This window comes from Equus przewalskii, chromosome 4, assembly GCF_037783145.1.
Source record: "Equus przewalskii isolate Varuska chromosome 4, EquPr2, whole genome shotgun sequence".
NCBI classification, from domain to species: Eukaryota; Metazoa; Chordata; class Mammalia; order Perissodactyla; family Equidae; genus Equus; species Equus przewalskii.
The window spans coordinates 85628670-85643837 of record NC_091834.1 but is presented as its reverse complement, the minus strand read 5'-3'; the positions used below and the strand labels follow the sequence as shown (position 1 = coordinate 85643837).

The window sequence follows — 15168 nt, the reverse complement described above, 5'->3', positions numbered from 1 at the left end:
ACAAAGGTAAAGCATATTTAACTGGAGTCACAGAAGGAAGAACAGAAAGAATGGGGCAGAAACAATATTTGAAGGATACCAAAATTTTTTCAGAACTGATAAAAGAGTCATGCTACACATTCAAGAGGTACCAGAAACCCCAAAAAGAGTAAATACAAAGAAAACTATTCTTAGGTGCTAATAGGTACATCTCTGTAATTAAAATCTAGAAAATCTCCCATTTCAAAGATGATTTTTGAATGACTGAAATACAGCAAAATCAGATTGCCACAAACAGCTGAAATGTAGCTTATCTATACGTAAAACATCACAAATTCCCTGCATCAAGCCCAAAAGTCATTTATTAAAAATGTAGTACATTTACCTAAAAGTTAAAGGAAATAAAGAGATCTGCTTATCCGAAAAAAAAAAATTAACATAATATAAAACCTCCCAGCATTTGATCAAGACAAAAGTACCTCTACATAAAAGGAAACTGATGATGCCCAGAGAGGAATCACAACTTGCTAAAAGTCACAAAGATCCAATTCTAGAAGCCAGCGCTGCAGATTCAATCTCTAGTCCTCCATCCACCTCATGAGACTTTTCTCCTATCCTGGGTATCTTTATTTTTCTAAAGTTCTAAGATTACTAGACTGAAAATATCAGAACTTTCAGCGTCCAGTAAAGTTCCCAAGCCAAGCCAGTGTCTAATCTCAGTTTAGGGAAAGGGAAAGAGTGAGAGGGAAAGGAAGAGCATGATAGTACTGTCCCCAGGGGACTGAATATGTCCAAACTAGCGATTCACAACTTCTGGGTTGCAGGAGCCTATGGGATTGTAATTGAATCCTCAAATTCATATGCACGACAGTCATTGTCTATAGACCAAATAAATAAATCATCTCACAAATGTGTTCCATTTTTCAAATGTATGTAATTAATAAAATCAAAATTCATTTAGAAGCCAAAATAAAGGGAGAGGGGAGGAAGGAAAAGAAATTAATTGGAGCAATGTCACTTTTGAATTATACAGGCATTCTCTAGACATCTCTAAGGACCTGTCTGACCAAAACCACATTCTTGCCAATCTTCTTTGTTTCTGCTTTTTCTCCCCAAATCCCCCCAGTACACAGTTGTATATTTTAGCTGCGGGTCCTTCTAGTTGTGGCACGTGGGGCACCGCCTCAACATGGCCTAAGGAGCGGTGCCATGTCCGTGCCCAGGATCCGAACTGGGAAACCCTGGGCCGCAGAAGGGAAGCACGCGAACTTAACTACTCAGCCATGGGGCCGGCCCCCAAAACCACATTCTTAATGCCAAATTACTAAGAATAATGCCAAAATAAACCCAGGATACACAGAAACAGAAAGTTTCCTAAACAGACAGTAGGAAAATAAACTGATACTTTTAATCTAACAATTCAACATCTAAGAACTCATCCTAAATGAGTTCAACATTTGTTTCTATAAGGAAAACTGTTTCATTACTCCTAATGGCCAAAGGAAAACGACAAAAACAAACAAACAAAACCAAAACAAACCCACAAAGCCTAACTATCCAATGATGGGGGACTAATTAAATCAAATGCCATATAATCATTACACAGATTATAATGTATCCATAACAAATGACAATATAAAGAACATTTAATAACACGAGGAAATATTTATTATATACTAAGGAAGAAAAAGAATACAGAACAGCAAACCGAAAACAAAATCAAATGGGAAAATACATATAGACACAACAAAACATCTGGAATGATATATGTCAAAGGGTGATCGGTTATCTTTGGGTGGTGGTATTAAAGGTAATTTATATATTGTTTCTGTGGGTCTATATTTATAAATATCCCAGAATAAACTTAAGGGGATTTTTCAATCAGAAAAAATATATATCCATTTTTAAGTGAAATTTTGAAATAGGTGAAACAGCTTCACCTCCTATCCAAAGGGTCAAATCATATCACTTTTACTCTGAACCACAAATCACATGTTAACACAAGGTACAATTTTAATTAATGTTTGATTTTTACATAATAAAAAAGACTAACAGAAAAAAAGGTAAACACACTTAAAAATGCATCAAATTTTATTACCTAAACTATTTAAGTCTTTCAATAATATGTAAACAAGATAAGAATCATTCCACATCCACAAAATCACCTAATGTGTAAAAAAACACTTTCAAACGTCCGCCCAGTTTTCGTATTATACATTAAAATCTTAAATTTAAACATAAAATATATCTAAATATCACTCCCTCTCTCTGTCCTAACATTATAGCACTTCTTATTTATATTCCCAATTAGGCACATTATAGTCACATGAAATACCGAAGTAGCTTTGGTAACAGAAGTCAGAAGGCCCAAGATCAGAATCCTATCTCCTACCCTTTCAACTCTTGGACCTGGACAAGTTAACTTACCTCTCTAAACCTCAGTTTCTCTAGGTGTAAAATAGAATGATAATATTTAACATAGAGTTTTTGTGAAGACTAACAAAAAACACAGGCTAAATACTAGTGGTGGTTGTTACTAGAGGCACATCCAATAGTTCTGAACTCGGAGAACTTGCCAAGACTCTTGAAAACTATATGACCTTGGAAAACTTACTTAACCTGTAAGGACTGGCTTCAGTGTCCTCATCTGTAAAACAAATCTAATACCTATCTTGCAGGTTTGTGTTCAGGATTAGGCAAAACCATATAACAAAAATCATCTCGCAGACAAATTGCAGTTAGTATCACTATTAGCTACAGCAATAAACATTTGCATACACGAACTAGCAGTTTATAAAATATTTTGACATATAAGAGTACATGTAATTCTAAGAATTAATCATTTAAATAAATGTATTTCTCTTAACTCCCAAATTAGTTGTAAATTCCAGAAAAAGTAAAATACAGGGAAACTATTTTAAGCACACTGAAAAATAAAAGGCCACTATGTTAGTTTCAAAGTAAAATACGTTATCTATAACTAGATCTGCTTTAACATTTTTAAAGTCCAAATAAATCTAAAAGGGTTAGAAGGAAAAAAATTCTAAGTCCTTGGAAAGAAAATAGAGACTTCACATCTTTACAAAACTAAAATCTAAGTGCCTTTAATACAAGAACGCTTTCCAATCTCTGAATTCGTCTCTCTACCTTTGTGCAGAAGCAGAACGGCACTACAGAAGACCACGGAAAGTGGAGCCAGACTGCCTAGGTTTGAATCCCAGCTCCATCTAACAGTGTGACCTTAGGTAAGTTTTAATTTCTCAATGCTTGTTTCCACCACCAAAAAATGGAGATTCCTGGCCCTGGCCTGGTGGCGTAGTGGTTAAGTTCGCAGGCTCCAATTCGGCAGCCCAGGGTCTGTAGGTTAGGATCCCAGGTGCAGACCCACACACCACTCATCAAGCCATGCTGTGGTGGTGTCCCACATACAAAACAGAGGAAGACTGGCACAGATGTTAGCTCAGGGACAATCTTCCTCCCCAAAAGACAAAAAAAGGGGATTCCTCATACAATTGTTGTGGGGATTAAATGAGTTAATACACTTAAAGTGTTCATAAGAGCACCTAGCATATGGAAGGCACATTATTATAAGTGTTTCCTACTCTTGTTATCCCCTCAAAATGCCTACCTCTGTGACTTGTAATCAGTAAACTTCTAATCAATAACTACTTGCTTCTCTGTAAACAATTTCAACAAATGGCTTTACTTAAAATTAGACCTGCTTAGGAAGTACCTTAACATGACTGTCACTGCCAGTTAAAGATACAGCAATTGCTATTAGAGAGGATTTTTAGGGCACAGGTAAATAAAGTCAATCCCTTTCTCACACTTCCTATCATACAAACATATAACATCCTTACTTGCTAATGGAAGTTCAGTACCAAAACGGTTTTACAATTGAGGCATGGCACACACCAACCTGGCAGACAGAAAACTCTCAAACTCAAGCTCCATAATACTCAACTACACTCCTTCAAAGAAAAAAGTTCAGACTACCCTTCTATTATAATAGTTTAGTCCTTTAAAATAAAAACTATACTGCATAAATCAACAGAATATCATAAGGATTAAATAAGACTGCAAATGGAAGAGTCTGAAAGTTAAATATGCATTAAATACAAGTTTATGAACACATTTAAGAAAATTATAACAAATTTCTCCAATTAAACAGCTGCCTTCTAACTCCAAAACTAGTGCTCTGTCCACTTCAAATCAGGGGCCGGGATAGTAAGACAAACGTCAGAGTAAAGTTGCCATCGCACTAAATCATTCCCTGCTTGAAATGTACCATTCCTTTTTTATTCATAACTCAGACAGAACTAGTGATACCCGAGTCTCATCCCTACACTAGAAGTTTAAGCAGTGAAATCCTAGAAACAGCCTAACTCAAGAGGAGGAAAATGTCTCCAGTCATTAGATCAAAAATGCCACCCCAATTCCTAACTGTCTGTGATCCTAACCTGGCTAGAGAAAAACGCTGATTATCCTCAGATTCAAGAATTTGTTAGCCCTGAAAACCCAAAGGCAAGTACCTACGACCACATTTCAACTCCAGCTGAGGGCTAGAATCTTTACCTGGCTCACTCCCAAATTAAAAGTTGGATTCCGGCATCAATCAGGGACACAGCCATCCAGCAGCCATCAACAGGCCACACGGCCCAGATCAGACCACACAGCACTTGGCACCCTTGACTAGACCGGATCCTACTGAAGGCCTGATTGCCAACCCTTGATCTAGCCAATAGGACAAGGGGCTGGCAGTGAAGACAGAGTCTTCTAGTCACAGCTTCATTTTGAGATTGACTGATATGACTGGAGAAATCAAATTTGAGAATTTCTGAAATATGGTTGGAAAACTTCCTTGAACATGCTTCACAGATTTAGTCACTTTATTTTTTCAGTAACATAAAAATACACTATTTGTAACTTGTTTGGTTCATAAAGTCATTCCTGGGCTTGTGAGATGATGGTCCAGGGGGAAAACCAGCTCTTGTCTTCAGGGTCTGCACAGATCTTAAAACTTTACTAAGCCAGTTTCTCTATCTGTATGCAAAACTCGAGTTAGATCTCCTCCTTCTCTCAAGATAAGCTAAAGGTAAGTAAATACTGTATGAAAGTACTTTCAGCATTTCTGAAGGAATCTGCTACAGAAAACATACGGCAGTAATGCAATGGAACTCTTTTTCACACCTAAATCGGGAATCCAGACCAAGCCGGCGCTGGAAGTCAAATTTATTCAAGACAAACTTTTCTGTCTATACTTGAGTTTCTGGGTCGGGAAACGGGTCTGTATCTATACAAATCCACTTCAGAGCCATCATATAATGGAACTCTTCTGTAGCGTCCCTCCTTCCCGCTATCTCTTCCAAGAACTGCCAGCCGGAAAAGACACCCTGTGTAAATCCTACGACGTCTCCCGCCTTGCAAGGATTCAGATGGATTCCACAACTTTCCAGCCTTCCGTGACTTTGACCTCTCCTCCAGAGCGAATCACTTTTAACGACCCTACCACCACCACCACCACCACCACCACCTTCTCGGGAACAGTCGCTCCTTTTCTCAGCGTTACACTTTGTCCCGGCAGCAATCGACTGAACGGTCCCCGGTCTCCGGCCGCCTGGGATGACCTCAGACATCTTCACCAGCCGGCCCGCCGCCGGGACCCCGAAAGCTCCGACTCCTGCCCCACCTCCCCGAGCCGCCTCCCCCCGAGCCCTCCTCAACCCCCAAGTCCCCGGCGTAGCATCACCCGGTTCCCCGCCGTCCTACGCGCTGCGGACCAGCCACCCACCTCGCCTCTTGCCCCCGACCTCGCTCTCCGGACCCTCAGCCCTCCCTGAGGCGGCGGCGGGAAACGCTCTCGGCCGCTGGACCGAGACTCCGGAGGCCGCGCGTCCCCCTCACCAGGCCCCGCCTGGGCCTCTCGGCTCGGCCGCCCTCCACCGCCCCCTGGCCCAGCTGTGCTGACGCCGAAGAGTAGGCAGCACGAGCCCGGAACCCAGCACTTACTCGGGAAGGTAGGTGGAGGAGAAGGAGCTCCACTTGTGTAGCGCGTAGGGGAGAAGCCGGCACTCGGGCGCCGCAGCGACAGCCCCGCCAGCCGCCATCTTGTCAGCACCGTAGCGGCCGCCACCGACCGCCGGCCGCGCCGGGAGGAGGGAGGGGCGGGGCCTGCTCTTAAAGGGGCAGCCGCCCGCCGGGGCCGTCCGCTCGCTGGGACTCGCCTCCTTACCCCCGCGGGGAGGGGTGAGGCGGCCGAGCGTCCGCGATTTTCTCCTGGGGTCTCCGACGCCCGACCCTCCTTAATGACTTGCCCAAACTAGCACTGGAGTGTGGGCACCTGAGGGGCTCTCCGGCGGCGCTCGGCAGGGAGTGGCTAAAGGACTTTTCTCCCAAGCTGAAGTAAGGAAAAAGGCAAGAAGAATGTTATGAAAAGAAAGAAATTGTAGTGTGGGGCCAGGAAGGGGAAACTAGAAGACGAACTTGGACAGAGGACGCCTTTGCGAGTTTGGAAGCCGCTGCCCTCTCCAGTTTATAAATCCTTTAGGGAACCAGCCTCGAGGGGAATTGGAGTGGAACAGCCAATGTCCTTTCCCTCTGGAGTTGTCCTGGTTTTAAATGTCTTGTCCCGTGTTTCAGAGTCACATGGAGACTGGAAAAGGAAATGCTCGGCGTCCTCTCACCCTGTTCTGTTTTGGGTCCGCGATGCCCTTCTCACTGTAAACATTGGTTGTGAGCCATCTGGTCCTAATCCTGTGGAATTGGTCTGCTCAGTAATGACATTCCCCCACAGACCAGAAAAATCCTCACGGAGCTGGGAAGCTGTGTGTCGTCATGTGTCCAGGTGGTAAAGCTGCCCGCTTTTAACTCTGTCAGAAATTTGGCCCAAAATTTCAGAAAGAGCCAGAGAGAGGGAGAGTTTCTCGAAAAAGACCACGGGGAGAATAACAGGCTTCTGCTCTGAATGCCCTATGAGCGTTAAGCCAGCTTCTCATTGAAAAAGGTCACTTGATCTTAGTATCTGGCAACTTTAGAAAGCGCTCCCATCAAGTACCTGTTTGTCAAGGTTGGCATGTTTACTCCTTGGCTTGGCCACTGCAATTGCCAAAGTCCTCACAACTCACTGTCTAAGAGATTCTACCCCTGAAAGCCCGGACACTGTCTTCATCTGCACCTGAGGATGGAAGAAATGTAAAGGGTTCCTCAGTGATGACCAAGTAAGTAGAAAGGCCTGAGTAATTGTAGTCTTTTGCCGTTCTAATCATTCACCTGCCCAGGTTTCCTCAAATCCTTTCCTGACTTCCCGTTTCCACAGGGGAAAACATATTAGTGTTCTGCACTGGCATATCAGGTCAAGAATGCCAAATAGAAAAGCCATGATATGTTAGCCTTTAAAATCACATGTGCTTTGGTGTGTTACAGCATGTCGGAAAAGGATTTGCTGCTGGAGGGAATGCTATAACCCCAGTGACTCGAGCCGGGAGTCCAGAGACAGTGGGAGAGGCCAGAGAAGGTTAGTCCCAAAGATGAGTACTGGTTATCTTCGGGGGAAAGAGATACTTTTAAGGGGTGAAGATTAAGATGGTGACTCAGTTCAATTAGTTTGGGGCCCTGAATTTGCTAATTCTTACCCTAATGTAAGTAGAGTCCTTGTTCTTTTCCAGAAATAGAGGTATGGTTCCTGTGTGATCTTTTTAAAAAACACATTTAAGCTAGTTTTTCCTAAGAAGACTTTCTGTGCCTTTCAATGACTTTCCATGCCTTTGGGTAACATCAAAAGTCCTCAGCAGAGGCCTTGCCTATCCTGCCTTGATTACCTCTCCAGCCTTCTTTCTCTCTCCTTTTTCCTTTACATTCTTGACTCTAGCCACAATAAACTAACACACTGAATTGTCTCCTTTAACTTCTGTGCTCTCTCTGGCCTCCAGGGCTTAGTCTAAGCCAAGCCGGGAATACTCTCCCCCATTCTTCACCTGGCTAACTCCTGCTCGTTTTTCAGATTATTTCTTCCTGGAAAAATCATTCCTCATCACCTATTTTGGGGGTATGTGCTATTTTCTACATTTCCCTGGGCACCCTGAGTTTCCGTCCTTATCTTAGCAAAAATCACAATATATTTTAATTTCCTCTTTATTTCTCATTCTCCCTCCCTAAAGTATAACTCCCGTGAAGGTAGGAGTCATGTATATCTTGTTCACAGTTGTATCCTGAGTCCTGATAGAGTGTCTAGCACATAGTAGATGTTCAATAAATATTTACTGAAGAATAAATGAATTGTGCTGAAAGAGAACTTGGGTTGCAAAGAAAAAGAATGCCAGAGCTCCTCAGACTGCAAACATCTATCCCTGAGGTATGATTGCCACAGAGTATGTAAAGACCCAGGATAGCATGGCTTTCCTACAGCACAGATTTTACAAATGGTAAAATAATTTAAAACATTCATATGTTAACATAAACACAGATAAATATGATACTGAACCCAAATTTATGTAAATGTTAAAATAAAATAGAGGACTAAGGGGCCAGGCGTGAAGGCCCAGTGGTTAAAGTTTGGCACGCTCTGCTTCAGCAGCACGTGGTCAGCTCCTGGTGTGGAACCCCACCACTCATCTGTCAGTAGCCATGCTGTGACAGCAGCTCACACAGAAGAACTAGAAGGGCTTACAACTATGTACTGGGGCTTTTGGGAAGGGAAAAGAAGAAAAAAGGAGAAAAATTGGCAACAGGTATTAGCTCAGGGTGAACATTTCCTAGCAAAAAAAAATAGAAGACTAAAGAAATGTTAAAATCTGCAGGAGTCTGCTCATAGCTCAGATCTCCTAGGGATATACCTTTACCTCCTCTCCCTTTGGCGCATTGCCTTAGGTGGTGGGGTTTATTGTAAGGATACTTGGGGAAGGCCTGGAAACTATCACGGCCATTTAGTCCCTCTAGTTCCCCCACACTTCAAAAATTGGGACACATTGATGGCCTCCTCGAGAACTGGACAATGGATCATCATTTTTCAGGGACCAACAGATCTAGTGACCCAGTCACCTTGTCATCCCCTAAAAGCAATCATCTTTTACTCTCTGATGACTTCTCGGTAGGCTTCTCATAGTAAATACTTCCCAGAGAGACAACATTGTATTTGGTTTGTCACCATTCACTATAATTTTCCTGCAAAAAAAAAAAAGCTTTATTGAAAGGCTGTGATATGCCAGGCCCTGTCCTAGATACAAGGGAGACAGGGATAAACAGAGAAGTCAGACAAGGGCCCCATTTTCATGGAGCTTACATTCTAGTAGGGCCACATATAATAAATATAATAAATACGTCAACTAGATAATTTTAGTCTGTGTGTTTTAAGTCCTAAGAAAAAACTACATCAGAGTAATATTTAGATTGGATGGTAAAGGAAAGCTTCTCTAAGAAGGTAATATTTGAGCTAATACCTATACAATGAGAAAGTGCCAGCCATGCAAAGGCTAGATAAAAAACATTCTAGGCAGAGAGAATAAACAAGTACAATGGGCCCGAGTCAGGAAAGGGGTTGGTGTGTTCAAAGAATAGAAAGTGTGGCTGGAGCATAGTGACAGGGGGAGAGAGGAATCAGAACAAGGAGGGCCCTGACAGTCATGGTAAGGAGTCATGACATGGAATTGTGAAGAGGAGACCTGCACAGGGATTCAAGACAAGGAGTAGCATGATCCACTTTACATTTTATAAAGATCGCTCAGCACAACATAAAATGGGTTGAAAAGAGGCAAGAGTTGAAGTGAGGAGACTTGACAGGAGGTTATTATAGGAGCCAGGCAAGAAATGATGGTGGCTTGGACTAGCAGAGGAGATGGAGAGGAGTGGTTGAATTGGGACATATCTTAGAAGTAAAGCCAACTAGACTTGCTAATGAGGGAAGGAAGGCAGGAGGCAAAGGAAAGAATCAAGAATAACTCCTGGGGGCCGGCCCCATGGCCAAGTGGTTAAATTCACACGCTCCACTTGCACAGCCCAGGGTTTCACCGATTCAGATCTTGGGCGTGCACATGGCACCGCTCATCAAGCCATGCTGAGGTGGCATCCCACGTGTCACAACTAGAAGGCCCCACAACTAAAAATACACAACTATGTACCAAGGGGCTTTGGGGAGAAAAAGGAAAAATAAAAAAATCTTTTAAAAAAAAAGAATTCCTGAGTTTTGGGTTTGCATCACTGGGTAGACAGTGAGAGGGGAGAATTTGGCGTTGGAACAGTTTCAAGGTAGAAGGAATCAAGAATTCTGACCTCAATGTACCGTATAGGGGATGCCTAATAGGTATCCAAGAGGAATTGCCAAGTATCTAACATGGGGACCTAAATTGGTCAGTCTTATATCAAGCCACCTCATAGGCATTTGGACTTCTTCATATCTAATGAATCAGTGGTTGCTTTTTTTGGCTTAGGCACTGATCCCTGGGTCAGTTTTTCTCTAAGTAGCAGAGTCACCATAGCTCCAGGTATATAGCAGCTCTAGATACAAGAAACCATCTGTGGAAGCCTTCTGCAGAAGGGGATAGAGGGCCACAAGAATAGTCTAGGGAAAGAAACTAAGAGTATACATTCAAAATCTTAGTTTCAGTCCCAGTTCTGCTACTTTTCTAGCTATGAGACCTTAGGAAGTTCACTTAACTTCTCTGAGTCTCATTTTCCACCACTATAACGTGAATTTAATAAAATCTATTCTGGGGCCAGTCCCAGTGGCCTAGTGGTTAAATTCGGCACACTCCACTTTGGCAGCCCGGGTTCAGTTCGTGGGTGCAGACCTCCACCACTCATCTGTCAGCGGCCATGCTGTGGTGGCGGCTCACATACAAAAAGAGGAAGATTGACAGCAGATGTTAGCTCAGGGTGAATCTTCCTCAGCAAAAAAAATCCATCCTATTTTCTTCACAAGAGGGTTCTGAAGATCAAGTGAAGAAAGAGTGCCTAACTTGTCTGCTGTGATATAACCTAAGTTCTCATTTAATTCTTACAGAAACTCTGAGAGATAAATACTATTATTCCCCTTTTCACAAATGAGAAAAATGAGACTCAGAAAAGTTAAAATAATTGTTTGTTATCTTGCCCCTCCAGATGTGCGGGAGAGAAGAGAATGAGGTTGGGGTATTCCCTCCCCTGACTCCCTCTCTGTAAGGTCACTCTCGGTCAACCAAAGGTCACAAGTCCTCCTCCCAAGTGGCCTCTCCATATAGCTGTCTTTCATTCTAGGTTCCAGTAACCACTCCCTCCCCTTGCTCCCTGTGGTTTCCCGGTATGTTCTTAGATTTTTGTAAATAGTCTGTTTATTAAACCTCTCAAATTGCCCAATTTGAGAATGTCATCTGTTTCCAGCTGGGACGCTAACTGATACAATAATGTATCCAAGGAAATATAGCTAGTCAGTGATAGAGCCAGAATCTCTTTGGTTCAAAGGCCCCTCCTGTTTGAATCCCATTCTTCTAAAGTGGGAAGAGACTTGGTAAACTGTAAAGTACTACTTGAATATAAGATATCATCAAATAATAAAGAACACCAGAGTTGAAAAGCAAAAGTGATACAGCTAGTTTTATTATTTCAAGGCACAGGAACACACCAATTGGCTGAGGGGGAAAAGAAGGTGTTTTTAATTGTTAGGCAGGGGTTTCATGGTTGTTACATTAATTAAAGATTGAAACAAATACTCTAAATAGGCTGGAATAAATCTGCAGTTCTGTACATGATTGGTTAAAACAAGCGCCATACTTCCTTGGTCAGGAAAAAAAATCTTCAGCTAGGTCCTGTAAGGGTCTTACTTTTTAGCTTACTAGGGTCATTCAAAGTTCACTGTTTATTTAACGGCTTTAGCTGGTCAGGAGAGTTGAAGCACAACACACTATTCAATGTGTTATCTCCTAGGCAAGCTCTGCTGTAAATGGAAGAATTTCCCTTTACGATATTGTCACGCAACAGATGAAGAAACTAATACCCAAATATGTTAGATGTCATGTCTAAGGTCATTTACACAACTGGGCTGTTTGCAGATCTGAATGTAGAACCCAAGTACCTAATTCTCAATTACTTTTTCCTGATATAATTAATGGGAACTTTTTAGATCTACACCTACATTATTCTTCTTCAAATCCTCTATAACTATCACACAGTGGATATTCAAGAAATATTTCCTGAATTGAATCTCTTGGTTCCTGCTGAATTTCTTCTTACTAATTATCTTAGTTTAGGCTGTTATAACAAAAATATCATAGATTGGGTGGCTTAAACAACAAATAATTATTTCTCACAGTTCTGGAGGCTGGGAAGCCCAAGATCAAGACACCAATAGATTCAGTATCTGGTGAGGGCTCTCTTCCTAGTTTGCAGACAGACACCTTCTTGCTTCCACCTCCGGACCCCCGAAATGCATATCCTCACATACAAAATACATTCATTCCATCCCAACAACTCCAAAAGTCTTAGCTCACTCCAGCATCGACTCCAAAGTCCAAAGTCTCATCTAAATACCATCTAAATCAGATATGGGTGAGACTTATCCTCATGCAAAATTCCTCTCCAGCTGTGAACCTCTAAAACCAAACAGACATCAGATAGACATTCCCATTCCAAAAGGGAGAAAGAGGAAAGAAGGAAGGGATGATGAGTCCCAAGCAAGTCCAAAGGCTAGCAAGGCAAACTCCGTAAGATCTTAAGGCTAGAGAATAATCCCCTTTAGCACCATGCTCCGCCTTCTGGACTCCCCTGGGGTGGTAGTCCTGCCCTGGCAGCTCTGGTGGTGGCCGCACCTCCAAGGCTCCAGGCTTCTCTGCCCCCACAGCTCCTGGCAGCTTCACCCCCAGGGCTTTGGGTGGAAGCCATCTGGCCCGTTGAAACTGAGGCAATGCCCTGCCTCCTCATCTTTTGAAACAGTGGAAGCAGCCCTGATCTCTGAATTGCCTTCATGATCATTCTTCCCTTGTCTTGAAGAATAACTTATGTCCCAACCTAAATAGCTCTATGGTCTCAGTCTTGTAAAATCCAAGAAGTCCAACAGCCTTCCTTTATTCCATCTCATCTCTGTCTCCTTCAGTTCAAACCTGCTGTGTTCCCGCTGGGGTGGCTGATTAGGTCTGTGGTGCACATCCACACTGATCTCCTTATCAAATGATCAATCAGCCACACTCTTATTCTTCTCTTCCAAACATGCTTTCTCATTTTTTGTAATATGGACAGGCTGAGAATTTTCCAAATCTTTAAGTTCTGGTTCCTTTTTGCTCAACAGTTCCACTGTCAACTCATTTCCCTCTTCTTGCATTTTGCTATAGGCAGTCAGGAGGAACCAAATAGCTCCTTCAACACTTGGCTTAGAAATCTCCTCACCTAGATATCCAGTTTCATCACTTGCCAGTCCAACCTTCTACAAAAAACTAGAACACAAATACCATTCAACCAAGTTCTTTGCCACTTCATAACAAGGATCACCTTGCCTCTAGTTTCCAATAACATGTTCCTCATTTCTGTTTGAGCCAGAATGGCCTTTACTATCCATATTTCTACCAACATTCTGTTTGTGATTATTTATATATTCTCTAAGAAGATGGAAACATTCTCTCCAGCTTTCCTCTTCTCTTTCTGAGCTCTCACCGGAATCGCCTTTAGGTCCCTTGATGGCAGTATTGACTTTTTCTGGCACGCACCTCAAAAATCTTCCAGCCTCTGCCACTTACCCAGTTCCAAAGCTGCTTCTACATTTTTAGGTATTTGTTACAGCAGCACCCTCATTTCTGTGTACTAGTTTCTATCTTAGTCAGCTTAGGCTGCTATAACAAAAATGTCATAGACAGGAAGGCTCAAACAACAAACATTTATTTCTCACACCTGGAGGCTGGGAAGTCCAAGGTCAAGGCACCAGTAGATTTGGTGTCTGGTGAAAGCCCTATTCCTAGATGGCTGCCTTCTTGCTGTATCCTCACATGGCAGAGAGAGAAGAGCTCCGGTCTCTTCATCCCCTTATAAGGGCACTAATCCCATCAGAGGGGCTCTACCCTCATGACCTCATCTAACCCTAATTACCTCCCAAAGGCCCCATCTCCAAATACCATCACATTGGGGATTAAGGCTTCAACATATGAATGGGGGAGGGGCACAAGCAGTCCATGGCACTAATTTATGATTATATTTTTTAAAAAAATAAAAGGAATTAGCTGAGGGATCATCTATAGATCAGAAGACTGGAAAGAATTAAAGGCTTGGGGGCTGCCAATCCGTCTTTGGTCAGTAAATGAAGAAAATCACCATGGGGATTAGAGGAGTGAACTTGCCCCAATATAATTCCCATTAAACGTTTCTTGCACACCAGGAACTTACATCCATTATCTCAATTAATCCTCACAACAGCCCTACAAGTAAACTCAGATTCTTGGAGGTTAAGATTTGCCAAACTCATGTGTGCCCTCTCTATTATACAATTCTCAAATATATGCATTCCTATCACTCTGGGATTCAGGATTCAGAATTCAGCAGGCCAAGAGAAAAAAATCCGATGTATTCCTAAGGCTCTGCCTCAATCTTCTGTTCTCTCATAGTTTTCATTTTAACTCATTTCAACTTTGTTATTGTTGTTGGAAATCATTTATTTGAGCACAACACTGCCGAAAGGAGCAGATGAAAAGCAAATAGCAATGTTTTGTTTGTTAAGTAAGGGGATATCCCTTTTATTTTCTATGACAAAGGAACTTCCCCCAGCCCAGTCAGTGGGGTTTTTGCCCAAGTCACAGGTGAACATTAAAACTAGTTTCAGGTATGAAGCTCGAGTCTGTCTTCTCCCAGGAGGTGGCAGCAGCAGCAGCAGCCACAGCCTCAGCCTGCTGGAGAATTAGACAATTCATCCTTTTGCCTGTTGGCATCCAAACCTAGAAATTCCTGCTTCCAGAGACCACTTTATCCCTTCCTTGGTTTGCTGAGCTTGGTTGGAGCCGGGGCAGAGGGAGTGCAGGAACTGGCAATGATTCCTCTCGTTAAGTGCCTAGTTTTTTGTAAACACTTTGGTCTGAGCTGTGACCTTGAAGCATGTGTGAAGGAGGATCAGGAAGTCTCTGGCCAGGAAAAAGAGCTTCAAAAAGAAACACATAGTAGCTTAAACACTTACCTCCACACAGGCATAAATCCAGAAAACCCCAGCTTATGGTTTGGTGCCATACAAAGAATATAGATTCTAGACCT

The 15168-nt window shown here is 42.5% G+C and overlaps 1 protein-coding gene and 1 long non-coding RNA gene across 27 annotated transcripts in view; one reads left to right on the top strand and one right to left on the bottom strand.

The window, feature by feature from the left end:
* Positions 1–15168, bottom strand: part of MKLN1 (muskelin 1) — a 312898-nt gene that overhangs the window by 158162 nt on the left and 139568 nt on the right. Inside the window, exon 1 of one of the 25 annotated variants that reach the window (XM_070617696.1) lies at positions 5989–6129. The exons of 20 other annotated variants lie outside the window; for them this stretch is intronic. In XM_070617696.1, the coding sequence (XP_070473797.1) occupies positions 5989–6086 (98 nt within the window). In that variant the 5' untranslated portion in view covers positions 6087–6129. Of the gene's footprint in view, positions 1–5770; positions 5958–5988; positions 6130–15168 lie in introns of those variants that run through there. 4 more of the 25 variants (XM_070617713.1, XM_070617706.1, XM_070617720.1 and 1 more) reach the window with 4 other exon arrangements.
* The window catches only part of LOC139083068 (uncharacterized), a 57993-nt gene continuing 49008 nt past the window's right edge, over positions 6184–15168 (top strand). The window contains exons 1-2 of one of the 2 annotated variants that reach the window (XR_011539576.1): positions 6184–7196; positions 7402–7492. This is a non-coding gene — a long non-coding RNA (uncharacterized lncRNA). The remainder of the gene's footprint in view (positions 7197–7401; positions 7493–15168) is intronic. The other variant, XR_011539577.1, reaches the window with a different exon arrangement.